The 14,287-nt window shown below is 30.5% G+C and overlaps 2 protein-coding genes across 3 annotated transcripts; both read right to left on the reverse strand.

The window, feature by feature from the left end:
* Nucleotides 1–1,296: 1,296 nt before the first annotated feature.
* LOC108334359 (protein DETOXIFICATION 18-like) lies at nt 1,297–4,416 on the reverse strand. Of its 2 annotated transcripts, XM_017570150.2 has the most exons (7): nt 3,353–4,416; nt 2,720–3,264; nt 2,433–2,519; nt 2,284–2,340; nt 1,944–2,182; nt 1,604–1,722; nt 1,297–1,490 (listed from the first exon to the last, which is right to left on the reverse strand). In XM_017570150.2, the coding sequence occupies exons 1-7, from the start codon at nt 3,662–3,664 to the stop codon at nt 1,359–1,361; spliced, it is 1,491 nt and encodes a 496-aa protein (XP_017425639.1). In that variant the 5' UTR covers nt 3,665–4,416; the 3' UTR covers nt 1,297–1,358. The 2 variants fall into 2 exon arrangements, with proteins under 2 accessions (XP_017425639.1, XP_017425641.1); XM_017570152.2 differs by lacking the exon at nt 1,297–1,490 and having other exon boundaries at nt 1,610–1,747.
* Nucleotides 4,417–4,550: 134 nt separating this feature from the next.
* On the reverse strand, nt 4,551–8,958 carry LOC108334360 (protein DETOXIFICATION 19). The gene is made up of 7 exons (XM_017570153.2): nt 8,572–8,958; nt 6,970–7,514; nt 6,255–6,341; nt 6,108–6,164; nt 5,781–6,019; nt 5,029–5,147; nt 4,551–4,899 (listed from the first exon to the last, which is right to left on the reverse strand). Exons 1-7 carry the CDS (start codon nt 8,848–8,850, stop codon nt 4,765–4,767), a joined length of 1,461 nt encoding a protein of 486 aa, XP_017425642.1. The 5' UTR covers nt 8,851–8,958; the 3' UTR covers nt 4,551–4,764.
* Between the last annotated feature and the right edge of the window lie 5,329 nt (nt 8,959–14,287).

Consider the following 14,287-nt stretch of genomic DNA (forward strand, 5'->3'; position numbering starts at 1 on the left):
AAATTCTGTTAGAAGGACAAAGATGGAAATAAATCAAAAGTTAGAGGTGCAAGAATAAAGGATGAAGGGGGGTGTAGGAAGAAAGGATTCGGGTATAGGAAGAATTAGAAGTAACCTAAACCCACGAAGTTCTCAAACTTCTAAAATATATAATTTCATAATTAAATTAAGTGACTTTTTATTTTTTTATAAAACACGTTATTTAATAAATACTAAAATATTAAATTAAATATAATAAAGAATAAAAAGTTTAAGATTCTTTTTAAAATTTTCGCTCCCCATCTTTTGATGGTTTGTGTTGGTCTTCCTTTCTCTCCCTTTCTCTACTTTTTTTATGAAGAAAAAGAGAGTTAAACATAATATGTTTTGTTTTACTTTTGAAGAAAAAAATAATTTTCTTTTATCCTACTTAATAGTGAAATATTATTTTTATAGTACTATATATTTAATTTTATTTTATTTTATGAGTCTTTTGTATAGTAATTTTTGTATGAATATAAGAGAAAAAGTTAATTATTTGTGTTTTTTCATATAATTTATTTTTTAAATCTTCGTATTTTTTAAAAAGATATATTGATGAAGAATACAAAAATAAATTAATATTTTAAGGGTGATAAAATGAAGATTATGTGAAGATGAAAATAATACAAATTCAACTTATTCACCTATTTTAAAACATTATATTAATAATCTAATTGTTCAATTAGAAAGAAATTCTTTTTTAAGATTGGGTCAATTAGACATTTACAATTTATATACTCATATATTGGCTTTTCATTTACAAAGCCATAAACACTACATTAAGCTATCATTTATTCTCTATTATTGTCTAATAACTACAACATTAAATTAATGACCCTTACACTCTAAAACTGATAAAACTCTTAAACAAAATAAATAACCCAATTAAATCTATCATGTTTAAGTTTATCCTAACAGTTTCAAGCCTACTTCCTTTCATGCAGTACCCTATTGAACAAAATACTCCTCGTTGCATCATGTATGAAACACTCTTCATCAAAAAACTTCAAGAAGCATGACATTTGCAAGGACTATAGTGTTAATCACACATTGTTCCTGACAAAATCAAACATTCAAGAATGAGCTTTCTTCATTCAAATATAAATTCAACTGAAGAATGCATGGAAAAAAAATATTGAGAGGTTTCATTCTTTATGCGAGAAATTACTCTCTCATTAATCAAGTGATTTTCAAGGCAGAATTTCTTAGTTGATTAGTTTATATTATAGCATTCTCAAAATGAGTTTGAGCAAGAAACGTTTTACAAAAATCATGTTCACCCCATTTTGTCATGATCTTTTTTTCATCAATTCAGTGTCAGTTTGGAAGACGATCAATTAAACAAGAGAAAGATGGTCTTTATCTTTGTCTCTAAGCAGATCCAGTTTAGTCCATTTGGCACGCCTTAAGAAAAGGAAGAGAGTTCCAGCTTGACATAGCAGCCCACAAATCAGACCAATCCATAAACCCTATACATTTTAATACAACTAAAATATTAAAACTCATGAATGCAAAAAGGTCTCATAATCATGATGATGCTTCAAGATATCAGAGCAAAAAACAATCAAAATATTTTATTTACCTTATACTGCAAATTGGTCTTAAATCCCAGGAGACATGATATTGGTAAGCCAACAAGATAAAAAGTTGAAAGATTAATGTATGCAGTGGAGTGTTGCAGGCCACATCCTCTGGCTGCCCCTGTAGCATTAAACACAGTTTTCACCTGAGAATTTGAAGTTTTTCAGATTTCATATAATTTCTTGGTTTTTTAACTTTTCAGACACAAATGTTTTTCTGAAACAAATAAGGGCCAGGTCAAACAATTAAAGGAGTTACAGTAAGGGTAAAATAATGGGAGGTAGGACAAGGAAATTTGACAAAAACATCAAAGATGTTAGCACAATTTAAGAAATTCAAACCTTGCATGACACCTTGAACAGCATCTAGTACTATAGAAATGGCAAGCAAGGGTGTCACTGAAGTAAACTCGTCTTTAATTTTAGAACTATCACTGAAAAGCTGAATCCAGATATCATGTCCAAATCCAAGCGCCAAAGCAAAGCAGAAACTAAGGAGGAAAGAGAGCTTGACAGTGACATTCATTGCATGTTTAGCTCCTTCCGGGTTGCCTGCTCCCAATTCATTGGATACCCTTGTGCTGTCTAAGTTAAACTTCAACTTTTCAATTCATGTACTATAAGGTTGATTCAGAACATTTGTAAAAATGCAAGCAAAGAAGAATGTGTTCAACCATCTAACCTTGCAGCAGCCCCGAGACCAATAGGGATTGTGTATGCAATGAATTGTGTGTTTAAACTGCAGATTTTTTTAAGATTGTAACAATAGTAAATCATTTGAATATTTTGTTGTTTTAGAGGAACAAGAGTATAGAGCTATTGGAACTCTACCATATTGCAACCAACGAAGTTGTTATCTGTGACTTTGGCAGTAGACCACTTAAGAATACCAGAACTTCAAAAGCCCAGTACTCCAAACTTGCATAGCATAAACAACAGATAGTATGATGATAACATTAATTTACAATAACATTTTCATAATCTGAACTGCAGAAATTGTTTCAATACACATTTATATCATGTATCTTTAGCAAATTAGGCTACTTCTACTGATTTAGCAAAGAAAGATCCATAGTCAAAAGGACTAACAAAATGAAGGGTTGTTTTGTGGCTCATACCATACCATTGCAGCAGAGGGAAGAGCCAGTTTAATGTTTGTGAATACGTAATGGAATGAATGCGTTGAAAAGCCTTGCCATGTCTGCTTGAACTTCTTAGCATACATGACATAAAAGGCCAGTAATAGCATTGATATCCATTGTGAAATAGAAGCTGCAACTGGTGAACCTATGAAGCTCAGACCTGACCACTGAACCAAGGCATATGCAATACCAATATGAACCAACAATGGAAGAGCTGAAAGTACAACCAACGGCATTACCACAGATTGTGTCTGGAGAAACCTCAGAATATTTTGCAAGAAGCTGTATGCAAATAATCCAGGGATCAAAAACTTCATATAAAGAGCAGTTGTTCTTGCAATGTCCTGAGATTGATGAAGAAACACTAGGACAGGTTCTGTATAGAACCAAATAATGGATACCATGATGGAAAAAATTAGAGATATGATACAAGAGGCTTGTAGGTAAATTCCCAACACTTGGTATTCCTTTGCTCCAAATCCTTGCCCACACAGTGTTTCCAATGCCCCACTCAAACCAACCTAATAACAACAGAATAAAGCTATGATCAAGGAGTTTAATCTATTTATTATTTTGTAGGAAAGGGTTTTGAAAAGAGAGAGGAATTACCATGACTGCAGAGCCTGTGACATTGAACCATGAGTTTGAAAGAGTAGCACCAGCAAGCTGAAGCTCTCCAAGGTGACCTACTAGCATGACAGAAACCGAAGTGATCAAGTAATAGAATATGTTAGTAAGAATCATTGGAAGAGAAAACAATAGTTGATGCTTGGCCTCTTCCATGTCCAACACTCTATTCCACCACCTTGTGTTCTCTTCTTCATCATTAGTTACCCTTAATAGAGGTGTTGCTGTGCTATCTGAACTGGGACTTTCATCCATTTTCTCTATCTCCTCTTTCATCTGCTCTATGCTATCCATGTATATATGCGTGTGATGAGGAAGCTCTTCAGTGATTGGTAATCCCTATTTATATGTTCTCAAACCACTAAATTTTCTGAAACTATGCACCAGAAATTACTTCATGACAGATAATTTCTTAAAGCAGATGTTTTTGTGTTTGATCATAAAAGCAGAATATGAGAAATATCTTTGCTCATCCGAATAAAAAATCTGGTGGGTGTTGTGTTCAGGCTTTCAAAGTTTCAAGCACTGGATCATGTTTGGACTGGGTCTAGTATTAGAATATTCTTCACAAATATGCTAGTGTTTGTCTGATCCTGCTCCAATCTGACCACGGCCATATGAGAACAAAGATTTGCAATAAAATTATTATATTTTCAGGAAATCTTATAACGAAATGGTATAGTGGTTGAACAAGCTGGATGAGATACTGTTCTGTATTTTGGACTAAGCAAAATTCTTTATGTAGACTCTGTTTTTTAATGCGTCAGAATTTCATATTAGGTAGAAAATGGTAGAATAATATATAGAGAAAAAGTAGTGGTACAATCTTTTATCTAAATGTGTTTATGATGATATTGTCCAGAAAAAGAACCCATATCTTTTGTGTCATTCTTTTTAATGATTTCACCGAAATTGGAGTTGAAGATTAGACTTCAAGAAAACATATTTAAGTTCAAACTAATCCTAGTGATCTAATCTCTTGGCTCAATGAAGATAAACTCTACTTATTTACTATGATGTAATTTTATTATAAAATTATAATTATGCTAGTTTAAAAAAGATTAAGTTTGGATAAATCGTGCGAAATTGTATGATTTGCCAAAACTTCAAATTATTTTTAAACTTGTACTATTTTTATAATTTCATAATGAAATTACGTTGGAATGGTAAGAAACTCGAGTTCAAAAACCATCAAGAATGCATGTATTAAAATTATCATGAAAATAGTATCCACCACAGAAAAAAAAGGAAGTGTTTGCACTTCTCTCAAGATGAATATAAGCAAGAAAAGTGCTGCCAAATTATGTCCATTCCAACCCATGTGAGATCACCTTTTACATATATAGAATGTGAACCTTTAATTTTCGCCAGTTCACCGTCAGTTTGGCAGATGTTTATATAAGAAGAGGATGGTCTTCGTCTTTGTCTTCGTGGGAAAGATCCAATTTAGACCATTTGGCACGCCTCATGAAAAGGAAGAGAGTCACCGTCTGACAAAGCAGTCCACAAATCAGACCAATCCATAAACCCTATATAACAAAGCAAATTCATGACAAATATATTAGTAAAATTAGTTAAAGCCGTTTCACAGAATCAAGATGATTCTCTTTTATATAAAAACAAACATAACCAGCATATGCCTTCAATATTTTATTCACCTTATACTGCAAATTGGTCTTAAATGCTAGGAGACATGAAATTGGCAGACCAATGAGATAAAAAGTTGCAAGGTTAATGTAAACAGCCAAGTGCTGCCAGCCACATCCTCTGGCCACCCCTGCAGCATTAAACACAATTTACCTTATAATAATTCTTTGTTAATGTTCAAGGTACAATGATAACACATGTCTCTTAGAAATCCCATATTAACTAGAGATAAGACCAATATATAGTATATAAGTGGGTCTCACTTTATAAACTGGTTTTATGGGACTGAGTTAGGCTTAAAGTTTACTTCGTAACATAATATCATAGTCTGATTAGAGTATATCCTAGCAATATTTGTTGGACATATTGTTCTATCCGCTATCAGACCACTATTGGAACACCCATTAATATTAGTCTTACGATCAAGATGTATATACCTCGGCGTGAGAGGGGGTGTGCTGGAGTCCCACATCGACTATCGATAAATCCAATTTAAAATATATAAGTGGATGCAAACTTCACCTTATAAACCAGTTTGAGTTAGACTTGAAGTTTATTTCTTAACAAAAAGTGTTGTAAAATAATCCAAGTAGGAGTTTCACACCAGATAAAATTGACAAAATTAATCATCATATATGTAAAAAATCTATAAACTCTACATTTCGAGGTTTTAGATAGATGAGACTAAAGTAACATACATATAACTTCTTCTAGTGAATCTAATTGTAAAAAATCCCACAAAAAAGTAACGAAGAATTCAAACCTGACAAGACACCTTGGATGGCATCTAGTAATATGGAAAGGGCAAGCAAAGGTGCCACTGATGCAAACTCCTCTTTGATTGTAGCACTATCACTGAAAAACTGAATCCAGATATTATGACCAAATCCAAGTGCCAAAACAAAACAGAAACCCAGGAGTAGAGAGAGCTTCAGAGTGACATTCATTGCATTTTTAGCTCGTTCTGGGTTGCCTGCTCCCAATTCATTGGATACCCTTGTGCTATCAAAATTAAATTTCAACTTTTCAATAATTTATTAGAAAATATGTGAAGTAATCGAAGTATAGAGAATGTGTTCAACTGACTAACCTTGCAGCTGCACTGAGACCGTAAGTGATCATGTAGGCTACGAATTCTGTATTTGTACTGTAGAGTTTTTGAAGATTGACAACATTAAACTACATGAACATCTCAATTTAATTAAGAATAGAAATATAAAGGCAGTTAGAACCTTACCATATTGCAATCAAAGAAGTTGTTATCTGGGAGTTAGGCAAAAGTCCAGCTAAGAAAACCAAAACTTCAAAAGCCCAATACTCCAAACTTGCATTACATAAACAACAAATAGAGTAACAAGGAACTTATATTTATACACAAAAAAAATATAAGAAATTATTTTAAGGGTTAAATATGTTTTTAGTCTCTAAATTTGGATGCAAAATTTGAATTTATTTATGTCTCAAACTTTGATAAATTTTTATTCCCAATTTAAAAATGAATAGATATAGTACATGTAATACAAAAGTGTTAACTTTTTTTAAAGGGTATTCTAACACGACATTTGATCTTAAATATGTCACATTATATAAACAGTTTAAATATAATTAACCTGAAATATAGTTTAAAATATAAAAAAAAATTTCAGGACTAGAATAACTATATTTATTTATTTTTCAAACAGTTGGACTAGAATAACTATATTTATTTATTTTTCAACCAGTTGGGCTAGAATACCTATATTTATTTATTTTGAAGATCAAAATGTATCAAAATTCAGATAGACGAAGGAATTTTAATTTTGCATCAACAGAAACAAAAAAAAAACATATTTAAACCTTCATTAATCTATAAGTTGCAATGTAAGTTTAGAAATGAAGCTACTGCTCCTCGATCAGCTTTCTAAGATGAATAGTTGGACTAACAAAGTGAAGGGTTGTTTTTGTGTTCATACCATACCATGGCAGCTGAAGGTAGAGCTAGTTTCATGTTTGTAAGTACGTAATTGAATGAATCCATTGAAAATCCTTGCCATGTCTGCCTGAACTTCTTAGCATACATTACATAAAAGGCTAGTAATAGCATTGATATCCATAGGGAAATAGAAGTTGCAACTGGTGCACCTGTGAAACTGAGACTTGACCCCTGAACCAAGGCATATGCAATGCCAATATGAAGAAGCAATGGAAGAGCTGAGAGTAGAACCAATGGCATTACTACAGATTGTGTCTGAAGAAACCTCAACATGTTTTGCAAGAAGCTATATGCAAACAATCCCGGGATAAAAAACCTCATATAAAGAGCAGCTGTTCTTGCAATGTCATGAGATTGGTGAAGCAACACCAGGATGGGTTCTGTATAGAACCAAATAACGGATACAATGACGGAAAAAATGAGAGATATGATGCATGAGGCCTGTAGGTAAATTCCCAGCATATGATATTCCTTTGCACCAAATCCTTGCCCACACAATGTTTCCAATGCCCCACTCAAACCAACCTATGACAAGAATAAGTTTTCAATCAAACAATAACATCATTCTTATGTATTCGTTATTATTATTATACCACTATTGACGAGGTATTACTATAAATTTAGTATCAACTTATTGTGTAATAGAGCAATACAATCTTCTCTGATTGCATTCAGTGAGCATTGAGAAAATGCTATGGTGTTAAATTTGGATAGATACTTATACGCCAAAAGTGAAGTATATATTAAGTTAAGAACTTAGACAAGTAAACAAGATAATAAAGTGGGAAGTAAAAATGAGATGAAGAGAAATGCTTCTCTTTATTATGCAAAACAAGAAAAAATATACTGAAAGTGCGCAATCAACCTATAAGTTGACACAACGATCATTATGTACGTGATGTGATGAATGTGTTGTAATGTTTCGTGTTCATGTAATTATCATTAATAATAATAGAATAATGATAAAATGATATATATTTAAATTCATTTGATACACAATAAAATAATCTTAAAAAAGTAAATTTTTATATTTCTTAAAAATAAAAGTAAAATGTAAGAAAAAATAATGTTAAATGAATATAAACTATTTATGTCCGTATGAAAGTATCCTTTCTATTGTCGTGATAATAACAATAACGTCTTCTCTTTCACTGTTTCAGGAAATATAATTATTTCTGTACAAATTTTATCATTATGGACATGGTTCGGCTGACTGAGTCATGAAACATTAATAAAAGTAGTTAAACAGGTTTGCCAACATATATTATAGTTGCAGAGACAAGTAGCAAATCGATTACTGTTTAAATCGAAAAGTGTGTAATATAATGAAGCCTATGTATCTATCCTCTACAACTAAGCATAGATTTAGAATCTGTATAAGAATACAACACTTTTGCCTGAAAAAAGATCATCGGAGAGATTATTTTTAATCCAAAATTTTGAAACATTTATGTTTAACTTTACTACTTTTATCCGATTTGAAAGTTAGAGACACAGTTAAATTATTTCTATAATGAAAAAAACATTTATATGCTAAATTCCAACAAGACATTGAGGAAAAGAAAGTAAAGGAAAGAAGTACCATGAGAGCGACGCCAGTTACACTGAACCATGAGTTTGCAAGAGTAGCACCAGCAAGTTGAAGGTCTCCTAAGTGACCAACAAGCATGACAGAAACCAAAGTGATTAAGTAATAGAACAAGTTTGTAAGAATCATAGGAAGCGAAAACAAGAGTTGATGTTTGGCCTCTTCCATGTCCAAAACGTTGTTCCACCATTTTCTGTTTTCTCTTCCCTTAATGTCAGATTCTTCCAACAGAGGTACTCTTGTTCTGCCATGTGAACTGCTGCTTGCTGCCATCTTCTCTACCTCTTCTTTTCCCTTCACCACGTAAACTTTATTGGGTAGATATTTCTGAGGTGAAGCTTTTCTCGACGATCACCATCTCTCCCTATATTGTCAAACATGTTTACTACATATAAGACCTATAAAACTTACACCTACTTTAGTTTTAATTCAAATAAATAAATATTAGGTGTAATTATTTTCCCTCCCGTCATGTCATGTCACCTTTTTTTTTGAGTTTTGAACATAAAGAAACAAACAAAAGTAAATCGAAAAACACAAATTTTTTTTTGGACGTTCTACCTACACTCTGATTTATTCTGCACCTTACTGATTTCTTCCTGCATCTTTAACTTTTTTAAAACTTTTTGAAAATGACACATTTAACTTTTAAGTTAAATAATTTGTATAAAATAAAAGTGTTTATTAAAAAGTAATTTAATTTTTTTTTAAAAAGACGTAATATACGTGTTTTAAACTATATATATATAGTAATTTTTTGTGAAAATAAAGTTTTAAGGATTTAGTTTCTTTTTATTCTTCTCTGATATTTTAACATAAATATGTTAAAAGGAAAACGGTCATGATAACTTTAATCGGATATTATTAAAAAAATAAATGAAAAGAAAAACAAACTAACACTGTTCTTTTATTGAATATATATTTTTATTAATCAGTATGATAAGGATAATGTCTTATTTTAATAAATGTTGTTATAAAATATAATTCTTTTACCTTATAATTATACTTATTTAAGGAAAAATTAATTATAAAATAAAATATTATATATTAATTTTATAAGAAAAGAAATAAAACAAGATTAAAATTTCTATATTTAAGATTTATAATCTAATTTTTAATATTTATTTTAATTAATGTTTAAACTAACACTAACTATTTATTTTTAGTATTTACTAAAGTTAATTAAACTATTTATTTTTAATATTTATTTTGATTAATGTTTTATATTTATGAACATTTATTTTAATTAACTCTATTTATTTTAATTAATATTTAACACTAATTTTTTAGTATTTATTATATTTAATTAAATTATTTATTTTTAGTATTTATTTTTATTAACATTTTATATTGATGAAGATTTATTTTAATTAACTCTATTTATTTTAATTAATATTTAAATTAACGCTAATATTTATTTTTAGTATTTATTAAAGTTAACTAATATAAAACCCTAAAAAATGATATTTTTAGAAGTAGTGGTAGTTTAAAAATAGTAAAACTCGATTATTTTAATATTAAATAATTTTATTATAAATAGTTTTGTGATAAACGAGTTTCATTATTTTAAAATGTATTATCTCTTTAGAATATACTTTTTTATAGTTCTTAACCTTCTCTCTAAGAGTTCTAACTCTTAAGTCATTTATTTGAAGATCAGGAGGTACCTAATCGACCACGACAACGAGGTCTACAAATCTATCCGATTGGTTTATACAATAGAGTAAGTAAGTTATAACTCATTTTTTCTCTTCGCTCTTTAATTGAGTCCATGCATGGAAGTGTCCATTGCATGTGTGTTTTGTGTTGTTCTTTGAGCTTCTTGGTTAATCTAAGGTCCTAAGGACTTTTTCCTTTCACAATTTGGTGATTCAAGTGTTTCTAGAGTTTCCTTACGGTGTAAGCAACAGTCGAGGTTTCTTTGATAACTATGCAAATTTCTTGAGGTAAGCTTGCTTTGTTTGATGTTAATCATGCATGTTTGAAAAAAATTTAGAAATCTTGAACTAATTGTATGAGAATTTTCTCCTATGAGTAGTTGTAGAATAATGGATTGTGCGTTTTGATTGTGAAATGATGAACTATGATTTTGAAATGTATTGTATGATGATTTGATATGTTATTGGATGTATAATATGTTAGAAATCTGTGATAAAGTTGGTTGATTATGAATGGATACAATTTGACTTTGTTTAGAGCTAATTTAGAGGAAGTGAAGTGGTGAAATTTTGATTTGGGAGTTAGGTGCTCTAAAGGTCAGTTGGGATAGTCTTGATAAGTCACTTAGGACTTATTAGAGTTCTTAAGTCACTTAGGACTTATTAGAGTTCTTAAGTCACTTAAAACAGTGCCAAAAAGTGGTAGAATGCAATTTAGGTCCATAGGTTGAGGTTTGGTAGATTTTGAAGTTCAATTTGGTTAGTAAACACTTTAGCATGGGTGCGCTGAATTATGTAGTCTCGCTGAGTGAACTCCCCGTTGAGCGAGAGGTGAGTGAGCAGAACCCACTGTTTTTGTTTGTGCTCAGCTAATAAACTTGGTGCGCTGAGCGAGTGGGCTTTAACTAAGCGAAGAGACTTTGTGCGTTGAGTGAGTGGTCGAAGGTTTGGCACACTGTTTTTTGTTTCGCCTAGCGAGTTGGGTCGTTGGGCGAGATGGTTGAAGGTCTGGACCACTGTTTGGACATTCGCCTAGCGAATAGAGTCGCTAAGCGAGTAAGTTGGGGGTTTGGACCATTGTATTTTCATCTTTTGCTATTTCTTGATTTAGAGTGAGGCTTTGTTTCATCTAAGAATGTAGTATGATTATGTATGAGTATATGTGTGTATCAAATTCATATGTTCAGATTTCAAGTGAAGGTGTGTGGTTTCAAAGTGGTAAAAGTAAGTTCCAAAGTGAATCCTTTTGGTGAGGTTCAAGTATCATTAGTATAAATGCAGGGAGCTCAGCCTTGGGGGTTATCATGAACTCCAATGGTTTTTCATTCTCAAGTAGAGAGGATTGACACATGTGGTGAGGAGTAGTAGGAGGTCTTAGTCTTGGGGGCTTCCAATATGCTCCAAGGCCCAAAACAAACTAACCTTTCGAGTGTGGTAGGGTGAAACTCGTTGGCAATGACTTTGAAAAGTAGTAGAGGCCACCACAAGTGTACGACCCGCCATAGCTCAACATTCATACTAAATTCGGATAGTCAATCTAGGTCTCTGCATGTTAAGATGTTTGGGTTGATGTATGTGATATAAATTATTTATGTATGCGATGTTATAAATGTGATATGATTTCTTTGGTATCTAGCTTACCCTTGCTTTTCTGTTGTCTGTCTTTGTATGTTATTTCTCTTTTGCGATGATCACCTAATGGTGTGAGCTTAGGGATTCACCTTTTCAATTGTTCAAGCTAAAGGTTAGGGATAAGCATATGAGTTATTAGATAAATCTACAGAATTAGATCTCTTCTTTGAAAGAGACTTGTTTTACCTAGTTGTTCTAGTAGCATCTATGTAACGTTTCATTTTGATAGTTTTATACTATTAAAATGGGATGTTCAACTAAATTATTTATTTTTAATATTTATTTTGATTAACATTTTATATAGATGAACATTTATTTTAGTTGTTGATGTTAATATATTTATTTTTAATTTGTATTTTAGTTAATTAAATTGGCACATGCACAACAATAATTTTATATATTATAATTACCGCCAATGTATAAAGTGTATTTTTATATTAAATGTAACAAGAATTTACGTAAAAAGATTTTACTCTAAAAAGTTTATAAATTTATGTTCTGGTTGATTTTTTAATTAATGTTTTTTTTTCTTATATTTAGAAAAGTAAAGTGATATATATTTATATTCATTTGAGACACGTTATAAAAGTAAAATAATCATAAAAGAAAAAAATGGTATATCAGTATTATTTCTGGAGTTAGAGTTATACAAGATGATTGTTTATATATAGTTTTTTGACAATTTAAAAGTAATTATATTTGCAACAAATTAGGAGTTAATTGTATTTTTTCTTGTATTCAAAATGAATATGTTTTAAAAAAAAAGAAGAGTCATGGACTGACCCTAATTCATATGGTTTTTTGAGAAATTTTGACCTGTGAACTTTTTCAATGTGGGACTTTTTGGTCCTGTGAATTTTTCTGACCCCAACCCATGTGGGTCAGGACCAAACCATATGATATGGCCAAATTGACAAGTCTACTCCTAACAAACTCCAAATTGCCTTGCAACCTAAGTCTTCACGCCTTCTCTCCTTTAGACCGTGCGACGGAGTTACCTACAAAATGTATTCTGATGCTTAAGTTAGTAGACAATCGTTTGGTAAGTAGAGTTAACTCTTGACAATGCAATAATTGCAATCACCCACATCTTTACGTTAAACATATATTTATAAGTTTCACAATGAATTTTTAATAAGTCTGACCTAATTACTGCCCAATAGTTAATAAACATAATTTACCTGTAAACATATTTTATCTTTAAGTTTGATCATTATTAGAAAATTATTGATCGGTCCGTTTTTTTTAATGGTTGTTTGGTTTTTATTTTAACTACTCTAAAGTAAGGACTGGTTGAGAATAAGAACGAGACTTTTGGATATGTTCAAGATATAATGACAATTTTGAGCTCATAAAGTCTAACACATTTCTAAGGATTTATATGGATTGTTAGCAATTTTGGGTATTCATATATTTGTGACCAGTGAGAGATTGTTAGCAATTTTGGGTATTCATATATATATATAACAAATCATTAAATGTGTTAGGAACATTGTATTTTATTAGCCAATTATAAAGTGATCTAATTAAGTAAATGAGGCTAATGACATATATGTCATGAAAGTTTTATTGTGTAGAGACGAGTAATAATTTTAATTCTTTGAATGGACTAAATTATGATTATTGAAACTAAAGAAAAGTAACCGTCAAAGGTTACATAAATGGTTGTCCTCCTCTGTGAGCAAACGTATCATTCCAGTTTTTTCTCTTTATCTCCATCAAAAGAGAAAATATAGAGAGAACTATTGTAGAGAAAATCAGACACCACTTCAGTTTATTAATTATTCCTAATGTCTAATGCTTTAAGAAGTATGTTTCTGCTTTACTCGATATTGAAAACTCTTATATTTAAGGGTTTATTGTTTATGATTATTATTAATATGTAAATTATAAATCTTACAATCCAATTATTTAGTGACATGTGTTGATGGATCACATCGCAATTAAAGAATTTCATTTTTAATGAGAAAATTGTTAAGATAAAGATTATTGCAAAATGTCATCAAATGTCCCATAAAAATAATAAATGAATTAAATACTTTTAAGTAACAAGAGTTACCTTCTAATTATCAATTATAGTTTTTAAGTTAGTAAATATGTTTGATACAAAAATGTAAAGAAAGAATTATGATTCATTTTCTAATATTATTATTTTTTTTGTTTGTCTAACTCTCGTATCATACGCTCTTTTGCTGGTTTATTTTTTCACTACTCCTTCTACTCTACATCTATTTATATATTGGTAGAATTTGTATGGTATGATTACTATTTTTTTTTGTCATGGAAAGAGATATTGTATATCTTGCTTATATCCCATTTATTAAGAGATAAGTTTTGTACAATTTTTCTTTAGTAATTTTAAAATTGTTTTAATATTTTTTATTTCATATCAATTAAATATTCATTTAATTTTTTTATAT

This window comes from Vigna angularis, chromosome 11 (assembly GCF_016808095.1).
Source record: "Vigna angularis cultivar LongXiaoDou No.4 chromosome 11, ASM1680809v1, whole genome shotgun sequence".
Lineage (NCBI taxonomy): Eukaryota > Viridiplantae > Streptophyta > Magnoliopsida > Fabales > Fabaceae > Vigna > Vigna angularis.